This window comes from Octopus bimaculoides, chromosome 8 (genome assembly GCF_046866305.1).
Source record: "Octopus bimaculoides isolate indiv1 chromosome 8, ASM4686630v1, whole genome shotgun sequence".
Classification (NCBI taxonomy): domain Eukaryota; kingdom Metazoa; phylum Mollusca; class Cephalopoda; order Octopoda; family Octopodidae; genus Octopus; species Octopus bimaculoides.
This window is the reverse complement of record NC_142935.1, coordinates 78,479,557-78,493,976: the sequence shown is the minus strand read 5'-3', so window position 1 is coordinate 78,493,976 and position 14,420 is coordinate 78,479,557. Positions and strand designations below refer to the sequence as shown.

General features: G+C 36.1%; 1 protein-coding gene and 1 long non-coding RNA gene across 2 annotated transcripts in view; one reads left to right on the top strand and one right to left on the bottom strand.

The window, feature by feature from the left end:
• LOC149134465 (uncharacterized) overlaps window positions 1–14,420 on the top strand; it is a 95,895-nt gene that overhangs the window by 64,521 nt on the left and 16,954 nt on the right. The window lies entirely within an intron of this gene.
• LOC106880998 (protein PIF) overlaps window positions 2,218–14,420 on the bottom strand; it is a 51,439-nt gene continuing 39,236 nt past the window's right edge. Inside the window, exon 12 of the mRNA XM_052970195.2 lies at window positions 2,218–2,474. Coding sequence (XP_052826155.1) covers window positions 2,397–2,474 — 78 coding nt within the window. The 3' untranslated portion in view covers window positions 2,218–2,396. The remainder of the gene's footprint in view (window positions 2,475–14,420) is intronic.

Genomic DNA, 14,420 nt, shown 5'->3' with positions numbered 1-14,420 from the left:
GGGTTCGTGGGGAGAGAGCAGATGCACGGTCCACAGAACGTGCTCTGGCAAGGGCGGTGTGGATGGTGGTGGGTGGATATCCACGCAGGCTAAAGTGGTGAGCCATGAGTTGAGACTGAGTCTCAAAGTCATGGCTGTCGCTACAAAGTCTGCGTAGACGGAGGAATTGGGAATAGGGGATAGAAAGTTTTGTGTGTCTAGGGTGGGAGGAGGAGAAGTTGAGATAGGAGTGTGAGTCTGTGTGTTTGTAGTGGATGGAAGTGCTAAGGGCGGAGTGGAGGATGCTGACCGAAATGTCGAGAAAGGGGACAGAGGTGTCAGAGACAGTACAGGAGAAGTGGAGGGCAGGATGGAAAGACTGAACGAAAGAGAGGAACGAGTCAAGATGTTCGCGGGAGAGTGAGGTGGCACCGATACAGTCGTCGATATACCGACCGTATAGTTCGGGAGTGGGACCAGTGGAGTGTGTGTGTGCATGTATGTATGTATAGGCATATGTGCATACGCATGTATTTGTATGTATGTACATATTGATTTGGATGTATTTGTAAGTATATACGGATTCATATGTGTATGTATATATACATGGGTTGTATATAAAAATATACATAAGTATATATACGTGCCTGTGCGAGTGTTTTGTATGCATGGTTGTATATATATATATATATATATATATATATATGTGTGTGTGTGTGTGTGTGTGTGTGTGTGTGTGTGTGTGTGTGTGTGTGTGCACGCATGCATGTATGTTTGTATGTATGTATACGCGTGCGTGTGTGTATATGTACATATATTTGTATGTGAGTATACGTATGCGCGCGCATATCTGTATTTGTGTGTATGTGTGTGTCTGTGTCTCTGCGTGCGTGTGTGTGTATGTATGTTCGAGCATGAGTATATATATGGATGTACATTTGTACGTGCAAGTATGTGTACGTATGGCCTTGTTCTTAAAGATCAGCCAAGGTCAATCGCAAGTGTAATCAACCATGAAGAACAAATCAACAATACAAAGAAATCAAATATCAATCCCTTAAAACGACAATCACTTTAACAATAGCAAAATCACCATCTCACTACATCCACACATTCAAAGCAGTTTGCCAACGGAACTTCAGCCACAACACATCTCTTGATACAGTCAGTGGCTACTACTAACTGTATGCCGCAACAGACAGATAGGATGCCCTTGAAGCCGAGAATTTAATTTATGGAAACAATATTATATGTATTATATATCGCCTGAGGAAACACAACTAGATCTCATAATGCAAGGAAACGATTGCATAACTAACTACCTTCAAGCCTGGAGAACTATGTTGCGTAGTGATTGCAAATGAATGTAAACGTGCTCCTTCTTGCTGACTCCAACTTTTTCAGTTATCTGAAAAGAGACACACTACAGAGACCCAAGCGCAAATCTGGAAGTACGTAAAATACTACTACTGGATATCTGAAGGTGGACGAGCTTATATATATATATATATATATATATATATATATATATATATATATATATATATATATATATACACATGGCTTGTTATAAGTAAACATATAGGTCCAGATGGACTATATGTAATCTGAACCTTTCCCCTCTTGTTTTATTATTTTTTTTTACGGAATCCCACGTTTTAGGCTATGGAGATTCCGATTCTGAAAATTTTTTTTCAAAGATCTCAATTTCAAAATTTCGATTCCACCCCACCCCCGGTTTTTATATAGATCCACAGGGTAAACCTAACCCTAACTCAAACCCTAACCCTAACACTAACCCTGACCCTAACCCTAACCCTGACCCATCCCTGACCCTAACCCTAACCCTCACCCTAACCCTAACCCTAACACTAGTTTTGTGAGATTTGGCTGTTATTTCTAGCATGTAAATAGCCTGCTTGGTGGGGGGGGGGGGTGGAATTGAAATTTTTCAAAATTTTTTTTTTCAGAATCGGAATCTCCATAGCCTAAAACGTGGGATTCCGTAAAAAAAATTAATAAATAAGGGGAGGGGAAAGGTTCAGATTACATATAGTCCGTCTCTACCAATATATATATATGTGTGTCTGTATATATATATATATATATATATATATATATATATATATATATATATACATACATATATGCATTATTGTGTATACACACATATGTGTATGTGTATACGTATGTATATATGTATGTATGTATGTATGTATGCATGATTGTGTATACTCACACACATATGTGTGTACGTATGTATATATGTATGTATGTATGTTTGTATGTATGCATGCATACATGCGTACATGCATGTATGTTTGTATGCAAGTATGTGCTTGTGCGTATGAGAGAAAGAGACGGACTGAGAGAGAGGTGAGAATGTATGTATTTGTGTTTGTTATAGGTAGTTTTCTTTAAACTATATCTCTTCGTTGCGTCAGAGCAACTCTTTGGAAAATATCTTCGTTCGGCAGGCACATGTAAACAGCAAACTGAAAATATATAGGTAAATATTGAAAATAGTTAAAATATTTCTGCATAAGTATGAATTCCTATGAATGAGAGAAATGTATGTGTATGATAGAAAAGCAGAAATTTATAGAGCGTGGCATTGATGTGGTAACCAAGAATAGTTTTGGTAGAAATGTAAAAGAAGAAATTTCATTCAGGAATCAAACTTGCATAAAAATTTTTTACCTGTTGATCACTTGTGGTACATGTTATTTTTTAGTGGCTTGGTGAAAGAAAAGAGGAAAACGAGACACTTTTTAAGTCTTTTGTAACTGATAAGTGTATGGGGGTAGTTTCAGATCGAACACAGTAGAGATGGCAAAAGTACTCAGAAAAGGACAGGTGGATGTACTATATCGGGAGACAGATCAAATCTAGGAACCTTAAAATAGAAGTGCTCTTTTCAGAAGGTCCTGAAAAAATATTTTTTCAAGTCACAGTTTTGTCAGGGAAATTTTGTGGCAGATTGATAGGATATCAGTTTATTACTGGTACTTGTAGTATCGAAACACAGGCTAGTTTGGGATTAATAAATGACAGCATAGTATCTTGTATAGTGTACAAGTTGCTTACAATAATTAGTATTTTGTACAATGTACTAATTTCTTACACTTATCAATTTTATCAATGATAATCACTATGGCGGTAGATTGGCAGAGTGTCGGAGAATCTTGGCATTTTTGTGACGTTCTAATTTCAGGTCCAGCCGAGAATGGTTTTGCATTTCCGCCATTTATGGTTGATAAACTAACGTGCCAGGGAAGGACTAAATACTATTAAACCCTCTCTATCGAAAATGGTGAACTCATGTCAATGCTAGAAACTATTATAATCGTCCGTTGACATGGTAAATTAATGACCGTCCTCTTTCATATGAAACGGTTGGAAAATCATTTTTATTTCTACTGTTTATGTTGTTACAGGATCAAGTAAAGACTAAATATTTTTGGCTGGTCTTTCCATGATGGATAAATAACCAGCGAAGCAGTTTTCGTGAAACATTACTCCCTACTTTCTATTGTTACATACCGTTATATACACCAACAATTAGGTTAAATATTCTATAATGATTAGGGTTGGTAAGGAGTGTGCAGCTTTTAAAGTGTTCAACTAAAATTATTGTTTGGGAAGTTGTTCAAATCCTTTCTGGGTTACATATTTCATTATCACCTCCCAGGAGCCTTAAAATAAATGCTACAAATATACATTGTTCGATTTAGTCGATTATACTTATACATCTACACTACATGTTTTAATCATACTCAAAGCAATTAAGTTGCTGTAATTGCTGTTTAGTCCTGTCATGATTCAACAATCCTAAGGCTGAAGATGTTTCAGGCAATTCTATGAGAGGAATTGTTTTCAAATGAATCCTTCCTTTTGCAAGATGTTTGGTGTGATTTGTGAAAACTGTCATTACTATTTATAGAAGGTAGGACGACCACGTTGCGACAATCTCGGTGACTCGTGACAAATGTGTTATTTTTGTTTTCCTTGTTGATATTGTGTAACTCTCATCTCACCAGAACAGCTCTACTCAAGTAGATGTATGGCTGATGTGTAAGCTGGACAAACAACAGAACGTGACAGATGCACACACCCGTTGTTCCAGATATAGCAGGCCACCGTCTTGCTATACGCTCTAACATGCTGTGACTAATCGTATGACGTACAGTTTGACTGATATTATGGAAAAATCGCACCTTCTAGCCTTTTCTGTGCAACTGTATATTGTGATGGTCGCTGTAGCATATGTGCACGGGGGATTCGACAGGAGTGAAACAGCTGCTATTTCACTGCATTTATAGATACTAGTATGCATATCTCAGCCCACTGGTTGGGGCCAGTGAATCTATTGATGTTGCATTTACTTCTAAGTGTGATCTTTATGCTTGTGTGGACTAAGCGGGGGAGATAATATTTTTTATGTAGTAGTAGTAGTAGTAGTAGTGGCAGCAGCAGCGTATGTGTTTGGGTGTTGGGAGGTTTCTTTTTCACGCAGTGTCAAGGACTATGGTGGTTGAAGCAGCAACAAAGTATACCATTCACATATTTAGATACCTTTAGCTTTATATTACTTTTTACCTTGTATAGGTGGTTGATAGGTGTGATCTAGCTACAACCTTTGATTAGGCGGAAAGCAAAACAGTTTTGTGTTCTTCATTATTGATTGTGGTTTGTTGCAATGACACTGGAGACGGAGGCAAAGCTGGAAGAAATCTCAAAGGATCTAATATATTGTTTGTATGTCATTGTTGTTGTTTTTCATGTTGGTGGAAAATAGTGTTTATGATTTTCCTAGCTATGTTTGGGTACCGTTCTGTCCAAATTTTGAATAAAGAAAAAAAGTGATCAAATGTTATATTTAATTGAAATTTAATCATCAATGTACTTTCCCTGATTATCTATGACTTCCTTCCATCTATTTACAAGCTTTTTAATCCCATCAATGTAAAACTCTTTTGGTTTCAAAGCAAAGAACTCTGAAATGTCAGTTTCGACCTCCTCCTGGCTTACAAAAGTCATGTCCCCCAAATGATTCTGTAAACTACGAAACAAATGGTAGTCTGAAGGAGCAAAGTCAGGAGAATAAAGTGGATGAGGAATTTTTTCCCAACCAAGCTCTTCGATCTTCTGCGATGTAATCTTTGCAGTGTGGTGTCGCGCATTGTCCTGATGAAACATCACAACTTTTCGATTCACTAAAGCGGGTCTTTTTTTCTTCAAAGCTTGGTTCAAACGCTCTAATTGCTGACAGTAGACATGAGCATTGATTGTTGCATTAGGTGGTAACAATTCAAAGTGAATTACTCCTTTGCAATCCCACCAGATAGGGAGAAGAACCTTTTTCCCATGAAGTTCCCTTCTCGGATGTGGTTGAGCCTTTTCCCTTTTACCAAGCCACTGTTTACGACGTTTAACATTTCGATAGAAGATCCATTTTTCATCGCCAAGTCTATCCAAAAAGGGTGAAATGAGTTCGCTAGAATGGAGAGAAGAGCAGATGTCAACTCAGGATTTGTGGTTGCTTTCGGACAATTCATGAGGCACTCATTTTCCAAGTTTAGAACCTTTCCAAGTTGTTGAAGATGATGAACAGTTGTATGGTTTGAACTAAGCTTTATTGCCAATTCTTCAACTGATAATGCAGGATTTTCTTCAAGTAATGCCTCAAGGAGCTTATCATCAAACTTAATTGGACGTTATGTTTGATCTTCATCTTCAAGGCTGAAATCTCCACTTCTGAATTTTGCAAACGATCTTCTGCAAGTTCTTCGCTTCGGCTGCAAAGTTTCCTTTTTGTACTCATAAAGCATTATGTGCCTCAAATGCTCTTTTGGATAACTGAAATTATTTTTACTTCCTTTTTATAATGAGTATGTGAGACAGAAAGTGTGAAGTTCTTTTGTTAGTGTGTGAGAGAGAGGTTATGTATGTATGTATGTATGTATGAATGACTACAGTGACACACACACACACACACACACACACACACGCACGCAGGTTGTTATGTATGTGTGTGTGTGTGTGTGAATGGATTCAGTGACACACACACACATACACACATACATAACAACTTGCGTGTGTGTGTGTGAGTGTGTGGGTGTGTGGGTGTGTGTGTGTCACTGTAGCCATTCATACATACATACATACATACATACATACATAACCTCTCTCTCACACACTAACAAAAGAACTTCACACTTTCTGTCTCACATACTCATTATAAAAAGGAAATAAAAATAATTTCAGTTATCTCTCTCTCTCTCTCTCTTTCTTTCTTTCTTTCTTTCTTTCTTCCTTTCTCTCTCTCTCTCTCCCTCTCTCTCTCTTTCTTTCTTTCTTTCTTTCTTTCTTTCTTTCTCTCTCTCTCTCTCTCTCTCCCTCTCTCTCTCACACATACACATACCAGCAACATTACACACACACACACACACACACACACATGCCAACTTCAAAAGAAATCGCGCTCTCTCTATCTCTTTCGCTTTTACGACGTCGATTCCCTCTTTCCCTCCAACACTTTTGATGGAAAAAGCCGATGTGATGTAAATAAACACACGTGGGTTAAGTGACAGCTTTGGCACTGGTATCGTAAGATCGCCGAGTAAAATTTCCGAGGCTTCCACCACACCCCAACCGTTTTTCGGACCACAAAAAGGGTTTTGTAGCATATTAGCAGGCCAGGATAGTTGATTCCATGCAAAAAATCCGATTTATTCTTTTCTTAGTGAAAATCGTGCGAGTGTTATCTAAAAATTTAGCTGGAGTTTTTCATGGTAAATTTGAGATTTAAAAAAAAAAGATTAACCAAATTCTTAATCGCCGTATTTTTCCCGTACATTGAAAAATAGATGGTGAAAAGATCAATGTGTGGTGGGAGTGAAATTCCGAGGATTTCAGCACACCGGTGGCAGGCATCCATTTGGGGGAGCCATGCTTTTCACATGGGCAACTTTATGTGGCCTGCTACCGTGTGGGTAGTAGAAACGCTCTTTTTGTGTATGCTCTTCAGGGCAGAACACGCAATGTTGTCTATAGCGAAGTTTTATAGACAAGTTGTCATTGCATCCGATGTGGTTATAAACAGTGATCCGGAAGCATTGGCCGGACATATTCTCAAACCATGGCAACATGACTTATGAACTCTTCCTCTTTTTTATTGGACAATGCTGACTTCTCCAACAACAATGCTCACTCGGCTGATATCAGTGATTGGCTAAGTTGCTCATAGAGTTAACCTAGAAGGGACAGGTCCCTTATTTTTTGGTTAAGGCTGTTGGTAAGTTTTCCTAAGTTATTCCAATCCAGATCCCCAATGCAAACCTTCAGATCAACCTTCTCCTATGCTGATCTCTAATGCAACTTTAAAAAAAAAACAGTCAATGAGTGGAAATAACCGATAAACTAATTCTTTATGGGATTTCACAATCAAATTGCCAGCAAACCATTTTCAGCCAAACCAATTTCAACGGGTTTCGCTCAAATCTGATGTCGATGTTACTTATTTTGGTTTGAAATAAAGCACTTGATCACTTAATAATCTTAGCTTAATCCCGGGCAACGCCGGGCTATACTGCTAGTATTTAATTAATTTAGATGTACACAAGTGCATAAAAATAACTTTTAATTCCATTAGACATTCTAAAATACTATTAAATTTCATTCAATTTTAAAAAAAGGTAAAATCAGACAGAACTTATGGGATGACCTGATAGTTGATTTAGTTGGTACTAACTGAAGGTTCGTTGTGTTTGAATAAGATTTCTATGTGATTAATGTAGGGCTGGAAAAGTTGTTTGCAGGTATATAAAAAATCCAAGGATGTGATAAGATGTTGTCTCCTTGTTTTGAGTGTGAGAAGTTTTTTGACTTATAGGTTTAAAAGTGTCTATGCTTCTGAGAGGGCATTGTGCAAAAGTAACCGGAAACGTTCTCTGTGGGACAAACCCATTGGGACAAGTCATTTGATGCAACCCTCAGGCATCACTCTAGTGAGGTCATACAGCTACGTGGTGCGTCTTTGTTTTGCAGTGTTTCTCCCTTGTTCGTCGAGTTTTGTGATGGCTGAAACGAAAAAACAGCGTGCTTCCATGAAATTCTGTTTTCTGCTGCCGGAAACGGCGGCTTAAACAGTTGTCATGCTTCAAACAGCTTACAAGGACGCTGCCATGAGCAAAACCTAAGTTTACGGGTGGTTTTCACACTTGTTGCTTGAAGATCAACTTCGTTCAGGGCGACTGTGGCACTATATAACGAATGAAAACATCCTGAAAATTCATAAACTGATCTTGGAGGACGGTCACCGAACAATTGACGAACTTGTTGATATGACTGGTGTGTCCTGGAGCTCCTGCCAACGAATTTTAAGCGAGGATTGCAATGAAAATTGTTGCAGCAAAAAGTTGTGTCTTGCTGCTCACGGAAGATCAAAAGCAGTGACAACTAAATGCGTGTCGTGAATTGAAAGATCAGTTGGAAGTTGACCCGGACCGTTTTTCGACCTTCCTCTGGTGCTACAGAATTTTCAGATGTAGAAGAGGTGAAGAAAAAACGACGGAGGTGTTAAAAGGCATCACTTCGCAAGAGTTCCAGGACTGCTTCCAACAGTGGAAAATGCGCCTGAACCGATGCATTGCTTCAAATGGAGAATGCTTTGAAGGCGATAAAAGTGTAAACATGTAAAACTAAGTGAATAAAATTATATAGCAAAATTCCAGTTTCTTTTGGGTTCCCCCTTGTATAGGCTTGACAGATGTCTTGAATGATGAGAACACAGGACTGTATTATTAATATATTTTGTTCCTCCTCCAACTGTTACTTTTTGAATCCCACCAAAGCTGAAAATTTTACTTGTTACCATGAGGTTTAATGAAATAACTACTTGAAACATCAAGGTTTGAGATGAAGAAATTGATAGGCTGTTGGACTAGCAGAAGCAGATTTAGAAGTTTGTAATATACCAACAATGCTACACACTATACTTATATATTTACCAGTTTAGGCCATTCTAACTGTAAAAATGGTAACAGAATATGGTAAAAGAAACAGATCTATTAACTCGAAGAAATCTCTTAGTTTTCATGACTCTCTAGCTGCATTTAAATTCCTAAGCCTAACGTGGAATAAGAAGTAAGGAATGGTCTTTGTTGACCGAAGAAAATTGCGTTATTGGCAAGCAGGTGTGTGAGTCAACCAATCTGATAACAATCTAACAATTTGTAACGTCATTGACATTTTGCATATTTAGAAAAAAAATACGAATTCACTTTTTGGTATATGAAACTTGTCTGATCACTTATACATATATTACATGGAAAAATGCCAGCATGAAAAGTAATATTCTTATAATTATAAACCTGGAAAAGTACAGGATAAGTTATTACACCTGTAAAAGTATAGGACAAGCTATTACTTCGAGTAAAGAATAAGGAACTTTTTACTAAAAATGTTGCAGCAAAGAATGCCAGTGCTTCATATGTATATGTATGTACACATATATATATATGTATATATGTATAATGTTAAACTATTATTACTTAATATTCTAAAAACATATATACTACAGTCAATTTAAAAATAGTAAAAGAATAACAACACAATACATTTATAGTTCTCATCTTTTAAATTTATTGTACAAAACTGTTCAGTTAATTTGTAAGTTTTTTCTAATTAGACACTTTTTCTGTATTTAAGGTAGTAAATTAGTCAAATTCTACTTAAATAAGTACAGTGTTATTTGTAAACTACAATAAAATAAGGTTTAATATTCAAATTTAATTTTAGCTGCAATATTTTAAGTAAAAAGTTTCTTATCCTTTACTTTACTAGAAGTAATAGCTTGTGACGACTAAATGCGTGCCGTGAATTGAAAGATCAGTTGGAAGTTGACCCGGACCGTTTTTCGACCTTCCTCTGGTGCTACAGAATTTGCAGATGTAGAAGAGGCGAAGAAAAAACGACGGAGGCGTTAAAAAGTATAACTTTGCAAAAGTTCTAGCACTGCTTCCAACAGTGGAAAATGCGCCTGAACCGCTGCATTGCTTCAAATGGAGAATGCTTTGAAGGCGATAAAAGAGTAAACATGTAAAACTAAGTGAATAAAATAATATAGCAAAATTCCAGTTTCTTTTACAGGTGTAATAACCTGTCCTGTACTTTTCCAGGTTTATAATGTTAAGAATATTACTTTTCATGCTCGCATTTTTCCATGTAATCCATGATTTTTCCAGGCATTGTAGTTATAAGATAATTAATATTGTGTCAATTAATAATTTAAGATTTTACTGAAAGGTAATATTTCAATTTTTCCATGTAAGTAATGATAATATTTCAATTTTTTTCATGTTTAATTTATATATATGTTGTGATTGAGTAATTTGATATTACCTATCCACACCAAATTAATAGCATGGATTTTTACCATGTTGTTGGTTGCACCATGGCTCATCAAAAGTTACAAACAACAAGACCCAACAACCATCAGTTACCAGGCTCACCTTAAGTAACCTAATTTTGCAATATTAGGAGGTCACAGCAATTCATTCAACGAAAAAAAATTTCCAATGATTCCGGGATTAGTGGGGTGGGGGAACCCACCATCTCATTTTTTCCGAACCAGAATAAGGGATTTGCAGCATAAAATCAAATTTTTGTTTTTTCTTAGTGAAAATCATGCGGCTGTTAATATAGAAATTTACCATAATGTTGTTATTTAACCTCAAATCAACCCTGATACTTCAAACTTATCATCAAAGACATTCCAGCCTTCAGCAAACCGTTTTTAAGGGATAATCTAGGACATTACATACAATGGGTGTGCGATTTAGGTGGAGGGATACTTTGGCTTCTATTTTTAGCTTGTCGAACGACCAGGTGGAGGCTCTTTCATTGGTTCGATCGTGTGATGAAATTTTTTTACACATATATGTAATATGTATATATATCATCGGCAGAAATTAGAGAGTAAGTCAAAAACTGAGAGTTTCATGTACTGGCACTTATCAAACACGAATTTGTCCATTGTCACTCTGTAACTCCTGACGAAATAATTTCTAAAATACAGAATTTTGTCAGAAACGTTAAGAGTAAACCCTGTTCTAAGTGACACATTCTACCAGTATCGGAAGTTTGAAACTGTTTAGTTAAAAAAAAATTAATCAAATAATCTGTACGTCTAATTGAATAGATCCAAAATGGATGAAAGGCAAAGTCAACCTCAGCGGAATTTGAACTCAGAACGTAAAGGCACAGACAAAATACCGCTTCTAAAATACAAAATTTTGTCAAAAACGTGTTCTATGTGACACATTCTACCAGTATCGGAAATTTGAAAGTGTTTAGTTAAAAAAGAAATTAAATAATCTGTACGTTAAAGTCGACCTCGGTGAAATTTGAACTCAAAACGTAAAGACAGACGAAATACCGTTAAACATTTCGCCCGGGGTGCAAACGCTTCTGCCAGCTCGCTTATAATAGAAACATTCATTTTAGAAATATATTCTTTATTCTTATTGCTTAAGCGTTACTCCCTTACTTCCTTACTTACTGGCGACTAGCGATTCTGAATGCCTCATGCATTTTTCTATCATTTAAGCATAAGAAAAGTATACTTTTAATTTAAAATTAAAAAGTTCACGCTAATTGAAGATGAATATCTGCCTTACTACCCCCCTTGAGGTCGTAATTTAGTTGAGAACTGAATTAGTGGTGAAGCTTGGAAGCTGCTGCGATTGACGGAATGATGGACATAAGAATATATTCAACCACGGTAGTAGTTGAATGATACACACACATATACACACATACCAACAAATTCGCGCAAAAATCTAGAAATATTCGGTTTCAAGGAGAAAGAGCCAAAAAACTTAACGTGGATTCTCAAAATCCATCTATTAGTGGCACAGTGAAGATTTGTTAGACCTTCCCAAAAATCCTCCACCTGAGACTCTAATGTGAATAGACTTGGGTGCATGCATCGACAGGTCAACGGACGCACTAACTGAAACACCAGCAACTCTCTTAACTCAAAAAGTCTTGCTGTTTTATTAGCGACCAGCTTGAACTCTCCCAAGAAATAAAAGTCAACGAAAAATCATACATATATACATACATAAAACATGGCGTCGAATACAGACACATTGGCATAGAGGATGATTCATTCTACTGGATAATGAATACTATCCCCTATAACTTTTGCCATTAATACAAGTCTGGTAAAAGAAACGGCTATCTTCTTTGAGTAAATGCAAAAGAAACATTTTTTGAAAAAATCGTAGTAGCAATTAAACAGTGAAATACATACCACGTAGAAAATTACAACACATACGCCATGACCACGATAGTACCCGTAGTCAACCATCACAGATCGCAAAACTATCGAGAAAAATTCCAGTGAACTTTCGAACTGGTCTATATCAATTCTACAGGAGGGCCAGGGAAGATTCATCAATAGGCTACATAAAGAGACTTAAAGAATACTGGGATAAGAAATACCTAACACTCTCCAATTTTTCAGAGAAACAGTTGCACCAGCAAGCTGCATTTGTTGAAAGATTCTATATACATACGTAGATACATGCATACATACATACATAAATACATACATACATACATACGGATCTAGGACTTTTCGTCTAAAACACTTCGGTCTAATGCTCTACGGTCTAATGCTCTACGGTCTAAAGAACTTTGGTCTAAAGTGAATTTTGTATAAATACACTAAAGTCTGAAGATATTTTTGTCTGAAAGTGAGTTTAGACAAAAATGTCTTTATACTAAAGTATAAAGACATTTTGTCTAAACTCACTTTGGTCTAATAACTATTTGTCTATTGAATCACAAAAAAAAAAAAGAAATGTAAAAACATCTAAATAACTATACTCTAATAATCCTTTTCGTACAAAGAACTATCGTCTAATGATTATTTTGGTATAATGACTTGTTTGTTTTACGATACTAACTGCATAAATTTCAGTTTCCTAACAATCCTTTTTGCACAAAGAACTATCGCCTAATGATTATTTTGGTGTAATGATTTGTTTGTTTTACGACATCTTTTACCAAATATATACAATTCATGCCGAAATCCACGGTGAAATACATCCTCTTGTTTTTACAAAATGTTGTATGCTCTTGTAGAACGGATGGAAGCTCACGGAATTGAAAATAACGTAACAGGAGTGGGCATAGATTTTGAACTGGCAGCTCGAAATGCATTTTTATGTGTTTTTGGTGGCATTGTTGTGCATTTTATTTTCCCATTTCTGCCAATCGACTTGGAGAAAAATTCAGCAATTGGGACTTGTAAATCATTATAATAATGATTATAGACTTTGCTTTATTCTGTCGAAAAGAACGCTTTGACCTTTCTGTCTGTTGCTGTTGTACCAAAAGGACTGTAATGCTTGAAACAAAGTGCACCTGAAAATGCATTGCCGTTCATTGAATACATAGAAAATACTTTTGTAAATGAAATGATCAGACGAAATGGAAGACGTTCAAAGCCATTATTTTCAATATCTGAATGGAATGTTTACGAGTTCACACTTGATGGTAAAACACGTACAATCAAAAGCATGGCATAGGCGATTTAGTGTCTTAGATCACATTCAAATCTATATAATGTTCTCAATGTTCTAAGAAGAGAAGAACAAATCATCAAAACAAGATTATCTCAACTTACCGTAGAAGCAAGCCCCAAGATGAAAAGTACCAAAACAGCAAGAAGAAAGAAAAGAATATTACAAATCGTTACCAATTACCAGAATCAATCAATGGAAGATTAGCTTCGTTGTACTGCACATGATCTGGGTTCTTTTCAAATTTCATTTTCATTTTATTTTTATCCTAATAAATGTATATTCTATTTCAAGCATGTATATTACGCATATTTGTAATTTATTTATAAATAGATATAATCAGACAAGTTTCGTTATACCTAACCTAAGTGTCATTTTACCAAAGTGTCATTATATCAAGGTATCTTTAGACGAAAGTGTCTTTAGACGAGTGAGGTTTCAGACAAAAGTGTCATTAGACGAAAATGCTTTTAGACCAAAATGACTTAGACTATAGAGGTTTAGACCAAAGTGCCGTATCCCATGCATACATACATAGATACATACTTACATACATGCATGAGCATGGCTTGACATGCAACTATATGCATGAGAATATATACATAAAACAAAACATACAAACATGCACATTTACATACATACATACATACATACATACATACATACATACATACATACATACATATAAAAATAACCTGTTGATGTTGAAGTTCCAATGAAAGAGCCTTGGATCTAGGTCTCTATTGGCAAGAATTCTTGACATACATACATACATACATACATACATATATAAATACATGACATGAGTAACAATCCACACACTGAGAACGGAATATTCCAAGGAGA